Source organism: Empidonax traillii, unplaced genomic scaffold, assembly GCF_003031625.1.
Source record: "Empidonax traillii isolate 1590-97213 ecotype Southwest subspecies unplaced genomic scaffold, ASM303162v1 scaffold520:size1094406, whole genome shotgun sequence".
NCBI lineage: Eukaryota > Metazoa > Chordata > Aves > Passeriformes > Tyrannidae > Empidonax > Empidonax traillii.
Window position 1 is genome coordinate 752,736 of NW_020955713.1, and position 8,275 is coordinate 761,010.

General features: G+C 60.5%; 2 protein-coding genes across 2 annotated transcripts in view; both read right to left on the minus strand.

Moving 5' to 3' along the window:
- ENTPD8 (ectonucleoside triphosphate diphosphohydrolase 8) overlaps window positions 1–8,275 on the minus strand; it is a 26,546-nt gene that overhangs the window by 5,232 nt on the left and 13,039 nt on the right. The gene's annotated exons all lie outside the window — the stretch shown is intronic.
- On the minus strand, window positions 851–7,303 carry LOC114064158 (ectonucleoside triphosphate diphosphohydrolase 8-like). The gene is made up of 5 exons (XM_027896953.1): window positions 7,275–7,303; window positions 6,720–6,836; window positions 1,645–1,776; window positions 1,121–1,233; window positions 851–881 (listed from the first exon to the last, which is right to left on the minus strand). Exons 2-5 carry the CDS (start codon window positions 6,720–6,722, stop codon window positions 866–868), a joined length of 264 nt encoding a protein of 87 aa, XP_027752754.1. The 5' UTR covers window positions 6,723–6,836; window positions 7,275–7,303; the 3' UTR covers window positions 851–865.

The window sequence follows — 8,275 nt, forward strand, 5'->3', positions numbered from 1 at the left end:
GGTAGGTGGGGGTGTCCCGCTGCTGCTCTGCCGGCACGATCCTCATGGCCTTGTCCAGGCAGGGCCTCAGGCTGGCGCCAGCCCCTGCGGGGTCGTCTGCGTAGCTGGAGATGCCGGGTCCTGCCAGAGGGCACCAGTGATGGCAGAGCCCAGAGCACCCCGAGGGACAGCACAGCAGGGCTCGTGTCCACCCAGAAAGCTCCCAGGGGTTTTTGGCTGCGTAGTCGGGCTAGTCCCACCCTTGCCAGGGGTGTCCCTTAAGCGGGTGCTCCGAGCTGGCCTGCCAGGAGGCAGCACCAGTGTCACAGCCCTTCATCCCACGGGAGCAGAGCTCCAGCTCTGGGTGCGGATCACATGCTTAAGCCCAGGTAGGCTGAACTTTCGGACATGGCTAGCCAGTCCTGCAGGACTGGGTGACAAACAGCCGTTCCCCATGTCCCCGAGGAAAGGGCAGGCCCTCCTGCCTCCTGCTGCAATGGCATGTGGAGCTGATATGAACACAGAGGTGCCCTCTGCACAGCCTGCCTGAGCTCCTGCTTTCAGAGGCTGGCACTGGATCTGAGCACTCAGCACGGTCCTGCCGTTGGCAGGGACAGGCTCCAGGGCACAAATATCACTATTTACCTTCCTGGGCGCTTTGCACACAACCCCTGCCGTTAGCCCATGCACCCCCTCTGTTACACTTTGCCCTCGGCCAGACCTTTGCAGTTAACCAGTAACTGCCACCACCACCGAGCAGGACAGGTGGTTGGGGTGAGCCCTGAACCCTCTCACCCCCTGCCCAGACACCTCTGCCCTGGCCTGGGGGCCTTTGCCAGCCCCAGTCCAGCTTCATGTACCATTTATCTGACCCCACATCCCTGCTCTATCCTGGTCCTTCCCTCCAGAGAAACTTGTCCTTGTGCCAAAGCCTGACAGCACCTTTGCAATAGGAATAAACACCCCTGTGGGTGTTTAAAAATGCCCAATAAATAAATATACCATTTACCACGCCTGATGTGAACCAGCTTTGGCATGTGGAACAGCCACCCTGGCAAGCACGGGGGCTGGGCAGCTACAGCATCCCCCAGGTGAGCTGGGCAGGGACAGGGACAGGCACATCCCAGCACACTCACCGGACACGGTGCAAACATCCACCTGGGACACGATGCCGGTGCCGTTCTCCTTGTCCGCAGGCCAGCGGTAGGTGTAGAGGGACGTGTGTGTGGAGCCGGCGTCAAACACCAGCCCGTACTGGGGGAGACAGAGGGGACAGGGTGTCAGGGGGTGCAGACCAGCATCACCCACCAGCATCACCCCTGCAGAGAGAGCAAAGCTCCAGGAGAGCCAGCAGAGCTGCTGGTGAGCCGAGGGACCTCGAGTGGCCAAGCCAAGACTGTCACCAGGACAGAGAAATTCTGGTGGCATTGCAGTCACCAGCTGTGCTGGGGACAAGGATCCATCCCAAGCCTTTGGAGCAGGCAGTGCTTTGTGATGAAAAGGCTGTGTGCACTCACAGCAACCAAACTCGCCAGACCCACCCAGCCTGTGTGGGGCTTTGCTGACAAACAGCACAGCCTGCCTGAAACCTGGGCACAGTCTGATACCCAATGGGAGCCAGCACCCAAGGGAGGGTGGGTGGCTGTGCTCCTCCCAAGGACCTACCTTGGTGCTGGGGGGCAGAAACACATCCTTCACGTTCACGACGCTCAGAATGAGGGCAATGATGCTGCAGACACAGGCGGCTGCCAGGAGACCTGCAACAGCCTTGGCTTTGGAGTCCATTCCTCCTCCAACCTGCAAGGACAGCCCCAGCCCCGAGCTCACACCTCAGCATTTACGACGACAATTTTGAAATGCAAACCTCATGAATGGACATGGGACTTTTCAAAATGGGCCTTTCCCCTTCCCCAACAATGAAGTCATTCTGTGAGGCGCAGCTGCTCTTATCATGGAATCATAAAATACATGTGTCAGAAGGGACCTTTAAAACCTATCTAGTCCAAACCCCCTGCCATGGGCAGGGACACCTTCCACCAGCCCAGGTTGCTCCAACCTGGCCTCGGACACTTCCAGGGATGGGGCAGCCACAGCTTCTCTGGGCAACCTGTGCCAGGGCCTGCCCACCCTCATTGCAAAACCATCACCCCTTGTCCTCTCACTAGAGGCTCCTCTGAAAAGTTTGTCCCTATATTTCTTGTAAGCACCCTTTAAGCACTGAAAAGCCACAATAAGCTCTCCCTGGAGCCTTCTTTTCTCCAAGCTGAACACCCCCAGCTCTCTCAGCCTGTCTCCATAGCAGAGGTGCTCCAGCCCTCAGAGCATCTCTGTGGTCTCCTCTAGACCTGCTCCAACAGGGCTCTTGGCAGTCTCAGGGCTGGAACTCCCCATCCTTCTGAGCACTCCTTCCTCAGAGGATTTTCAGCACAATTTTTTCAGCCCTGCCTTCTCACTTGCAGGCCCTCTGTGCCTGGACCCCAGCCCTCTGCCCTGCTCAAACCGCCGGCTGGGTGGCAGGTCAGCATCTTCCTTCCCAGCAGGAGCACTAATGGGAAGCATGGCCATGTCTGGCTGGAGTCCCAGGCTGGGAGGAGGACCATGCCCTGCCAGGTTCCCAGTGTGGCCATAGCTGCACATCTCCAGCACCAACACACTTGGACCATCAGGTCACATCCACTGTCCAGCAGGCCCACACTGTCCCTGAGGTCCTCTCTGCTCCAGGCAGGGGATCAGGATCTCTAATCATGTTCCTCCTGCCTGGTCCAGCTCTTCTCCACTCTTGCTGTAAGAGGTAAGAGGCACACAGGGACAGTGTGCATGCTGAGGTGATCCCCAAGCCTCTCCTGCAGCCCCAAGGGCAGGCAGCAGGGCAGAGGCAGGAAGCTCCTGCCAGTCTGGGCACTCAGCCCGTAGCCAGGCTGGCATGGCCACAGCAATGGCCCCTGGGGACGGGAGGAGGGCCTGCACCTCCTGCTTGTCTGGCCAGAGCTCAGCTCCAGCAGAACCAGCCCCAAGACGCTGCAGCAGAGAAGCAAGGCCAAAGTGGTTCTCTGTGACAGGCTCAGCACAGGGACAATGACACGTCCACATGCTCAGCACCCACAGCTGGTCCAGATGAGCTTCTCTGAATGCACAGCTCTCCCTCCTGCCCTGTCCCATGCCACGAGCTGCACAGGCAGGATGGCTGCAGGGAGCCAGGCTTACCTCTCTTCACACTCTGGCTGAACAGTGGATGTCCTGAGAGCCCTGGGCACAACCCCACCACTGTGGCTTGGCTACACAATTCTCCTGTGAGCGTAGAAAACCCCTGAGAAATATCCCTGTCTTTTTCCCAGGTCAGCAGAAAGGAAAGACCTTTGGCAAAGTCAAAGGAGATGCTGATTCCTGTTTTGGAGTCAGTATCTCCAGTGATAAACAAAGGTGGACAATCTCCCATGTGTGGCATATGCACAACGATGAACAGCAGCCTCATGGGACATGGGACTACTGAAATCCCTTGTCAGCCCTTATCCTACAGCCAGGAGCCCCTCCCTCTACAGGACCAATGGCCAGAAGAGTTTATATGGAAGCAGCTGATGAACCCCAATCACAGAAACAGGAGATCATTAAGGTCGGATAAGACATCTTTGAGTCATCGGAGTGGTTATTGATTCAAAGTGATAGAGTCCAATCATTAGACCAGCACCACCATGATCACCAATAAACCATGTCCCCACTTGACACATCTGCAGTCCTATCAGCCCTGCTAGAGCGTGCCCAGATATAACTGTGCTATTGGGATGTGATTCATCAGCTCCAGGTAACAAACAAAGCAATGGCAAAAGTCCCCAGCCCAGCCCATATCCTGGAAAATTCTGTCCCAGGCACTGTGCGATGGAATTGGGAATAAACTACATCATCTTGCACATGGGAGTGGTGGGAAATGGACTCCCCCTGCTCTGGTAGGGACTAATTCCCATTTTGACTGGGCAGGACGCTACATCCAAAAGCAGCACAGAGCCAGCACTTCCAGGGAGGAGAGCAGGGCATGGGGAAGGAGCCCATCGAGAGGCGTATGAGGAGCTGATTGATCTGCCCAGCCTTTCCGTGGCACCCCGGGGCTGGCCAGCTCCAACACCTGCTCCCACCCCTGCAGGTGCAGTGAGCAGCAGGGGTGGGAAGGTGGTGGTGGTGCCTCCAGAGCTGCAGATGAGGCACGATGCTGTGCAGTGCCTGCCTACTTCCACGTGTGGAAAGCTCCCAGCTGTGCCCAGCACCTGGGCCAGGGCTGCATTTGTTTATGTACAGCAGAGGGCTTGACAAACACCGGCGGGACATCCCTCGTCTGCAGCGCCCCTCGTGCACAGGGAGCAGGGCCTCAGCATTTGGGAGGGAAGGCTCAGAGACGCTGCTGGATCTAAACCTCCTGCTGCTCAGAGCTGACTTCCCCATCAGGCACGTTTGGGGTTTGAAAGGCAAAAGGGCTCTGAAGGTTCTAAGAGGGTGGATGTGGGTGCCAGGAGCATCTTTGCCGGGCAGAGTGGTCCCCTGCCTCCCGCCAGCGCTGGGGCTCGGCAGTGCCCTCTGTGCCCCGTCCATGTCCTCTCTGTGCCCCTCTGTCCCCTGCACCTGGGCACTATGAGTGGCCTCCCCAGCCCTCTCCTCCTGCCCCTCTAGCCCTCGGAGCATGTTTCCCCTCAGCACTGGCCCCGCTGCTGCCCAGGGCCCGCTCCCAGCCCAGTTCCATCGCGGGGCACCGGCCCCGGCCCCCGCTGCCCCCGGCGCCTGCCCCGGCTCACCCCGCCGGCTCCGGCCGCCGCTCCGGCCCCGCCGCGCTCGTCCCGGAGTCAGCGCGTACCTGGAGCCGGGAGCCCGCTCCTGGGACAAAGGCTGCCCCGCCGGCGCGGCCCTCCCCTTGGCCCCGGACCAGCAACCTGCCCAGGAGAGTGCTTGTCCGGGAGGCAGCGGGGCTGGGGCTGGAGAGCCGGGGTGGAAGCGGCATCCGGGGTTAACCACTTCGCTGCCGGAGGAGCGGGACGGCCCGGAGTGCTCAGCCCGGGCGGGGCTGCGCTGCCCGGGAGAGAGAAGATCCCCAGGGAGCCCCTGGGAGCCTGTCCCCTGGCCCCGTGACGGGGCAGAGTCCGACCTCCGGGAGCCCCACAGACATCCCTGCCCAGCCCTGCCGCACACACCGCGAGGGGCAGAGCCTGTCCTGTCACCCTGCTGTCACCCTGCTGTCACCTGGCCCTGCTGGACTTCCACTACCCCGCTGTAGGCAGAGCCAGGCTGGCAGCGGTGCCCGGGACGAAAATAGTAGGGACCTGTCAAGTGAAGACCTGTCCCCACAGCCATCCACATGGAATCCCTCCCCATAGGCAGGGGCCGAACTGTCCCCACGGCCTGGGGCAGTGCAGGCAGAGGGCAGGCAGGGTACAGGCAGGGTGTAGGCAGAGGTACGGGAGCATGGTGCAAGCAGGGAGCAGGCAAGGAACAGGAAGAGGTACAGGCAGGGTGCAGGCAGAGGTACAGGCAAGGGTGAAGGCAAAAGTACAAGCAGGGTGCAGGCAGAGGTACAAGCAGGGTGCAGGCAGAGGTACAAGCAGGGTGCAGGCAGAGGTGCAGGCAGGGTGCAGGCAGGGTGCAGGCAGAGGTGCAGGCAAGCCGGGTGTCCGGTGCAGACAGCCGCAGCCTCGAGCTCGCCGCTTTCTCCGCCCGCGGCAGCGCCCAGAGCCCGCCCCGGCCGGGGCCGGACCCGGACATCCGAGAGCGGCTCAGCTCCACTTTCGCTTCCCCGCAGGGCCCGGGGGCCGGCGGGGACCGGGCTGTGCCCCCATCGCCCTCCACGCTCGCGGACCCAGGGGCTCCCGTAACAGGTACGGGGGGTGGCCGGGACCGCGGCAGGACGGAGCTTCGCCCCTGCCTCTGTCCCTGCCCCTGCCCCTGTCCCTGTCCCTGTCCCTGCCCCTGCCCCTGCCCCTGCTCCTGCCCCTGTCCCTGCCCGGCGGGTCGGGGCCAGACAAGTTCACGGTCTCCCCACCCGTCCGCTTCGTGTCCCAGGGGGTCACTCAGGTCACTTAAGGGGTGGGGAATCCCGAGCTGCTGGGAGAAGGGGACCCCAGGAGGGACTCGAGGTTCGGGGCCGGGGCAAGCGGGTTTGGACTGCCTTGGCACAGTCCCTCCCTCTCCTCACACCCTCCCAAAGATTACCCCTCCCGCAGATCCTCCCAGAGACCAAACACCAGCCATTCCCACAGACCCTCTCAAAGATCCTCCCTCCCGCAGACCCTCCCAGAGACCATCCCGGCCCACACACCCTCCTCCCAAAGACCATTCCACCCTGCAAACTCTCCGCCTAAAGACCCTCCCTCCCCGCAGACCCTCCCAAAGACCCTCCCTCCCCACAGACCCTACTCCTAAAGACCCTCCCTCCCCACAGACCCTCCCCAAGACCCTCCCCTCCCGCAGACCCTCCTCCCAAAAGCCATCCCTGCCCACAGTCCCTCCCTGTAGACCCTCCTCCTAACGACTCCGCCTCCTCTCAAACCGTCCCCAAGAAGACCATCCCCCCAAATGATCTCTCACAAATCCAGCTCTCCCCAACCACCCCTCCCAAATCCATCGCTTCCCACAGACTCTCCCAAAGATCATCCCTCCCCAGTGACCCTCCTAAAGATCACCCCTCCCCGCAGACCCTCCCAAAGGCCATCCCTCCCCCCGGATTTTCCCAAAGACCCTCCCAAAGACCCTCCTTCCCCACAGACCATCGATGCTGCCGCGCCTGCTCAGGGCGGTGGGCTGGAGCTTGGCGGCCCTGCTGGGAGTGCTGGGGGTGGCCGTCTTCCTCCTGATCCTGACCCCGGTAAAGGATGCTGCCCTTCCTATGAGGAACAAAGTAGGTGCCCAGTGGGACCTGGGGGAGCCTGGGAGTGACTACCAGCCCCTTTTCCACCTCTCGTTCTGCCATCAGCTCTGCCTTCGTCTCCACTTGCAAGTTTTCCTTTAACCAGCCCAGCTTTTCAGGGCTTAACCTCATCAAGGTGGGCACTGGGCTGACCAATCACCCCCAAACTGTGGTTCTGGCTCCTTGCTAAGGATGGGAAAGAGAAGCACAGCCCTCTCCCTGTGACCGCACTCTTTTCCCTGCTTTCAGACATTCAGTTCACCTGTTGGGTTTACACCTCTCTCCCCTGCTGCTTTCTGTTGCCAGTCTGCTAAAAAATGTCAGGTTTTCTGAGATTTGCTGAAGGTCTGGGAGCAGCCTGAGCCCTTTGGGACATGCCTGGATGCCTCCCTGCCCTGCAAATCCCCCCGCTGACCTTCGTGTCCTTCCTTCCTGAGCCGTAACTCGCTGGAATGGCGAAACCGGGGGTGTTAGAGGTGGAGCAGGGCTGCTGTGGGGAGGCTGGACGTGCAAACCTCTGCTGCTCACGTTCAGCTCTCAGAAACCCCCGTGACACTTGGTGCAGCCCCAGGAGGGATGTGACCCCAGGTCCCCTCTGTCTCCCCCAGTACGGGCTGGTGTTTGACGCCGGCTCCACACACACGTCCCTCTACACCTACCGCTGGCCCGCGGACAAGGAGAACGGCACCGGCATCGTGTCCCAGGTGGATGTTTGCACCGTGTCCGGTGAGTGTGCTGGGATGTGCCTGTCCCTGTCTCCTGGATCACTGTCACAGACTCTCACAGCATCCTTGCTGATCCAAGTCTTTCAGCCTGCTCTGGGCTGAAGGGAGATGACCTGGTAAAGAACCACAGGGAAGTGTTAGGGGCTGGTGTGCACCTGAGGGAGCCCTGCAGTAATTGGGGTATGCAGAGGTGGGTGAGGAATTTGGCCCCCAGTTAGCACAGGTCCTGCAGCCAGTCCTGTCCAGTTGTGCATCACCTCACAGCTTGGGATGCTAGATGTGCAGCTTGCTCCTTTTCCTGAGCCTCTGCTTCCTTCATCCTTCTTCCCACAACATCTATTCACACCTTCTTTCATAATGTACACCTCCATGTGCCCACAAGGCCTCCCAAAAACTCTGCATAAGTCCCTGAGCAATCCAGTGGCTTGGCTTGTTTGTCGTACGTGGTTCCTGACTCCTCCTTGGGTCAGTCAGTATTTTGGTATCTGTACAGCACCAACCACAGCAGGATTTTGGGTGTGACTGGGACATCTGAGTATTGCTGAGGAAGTCCAATAGAGATCCCTGGGCCTGGAGAATGGGAGGACACGAGCCCTGCTGTGCTGTCCCTCGGGGTGCTCTGGGCTCTGCCATCACTGGTGCCCTCTGGCAGGACCCGGCATCTCCAGCTACGCAGACAACCCCGCAGGGG

Excerpts from the sequence above, each read along its gene's own strand:
- LOC114064158 (XM_027896953.1), bottom strand. Across the intron at positions 1,234-1,644 it reads TTCTGCCCCCCAGCACCAAG|TACGGGCTGGTGTTTGACGC; the intron begins GTAGGTCCTTGG and ends TGTCTCCCCCAG.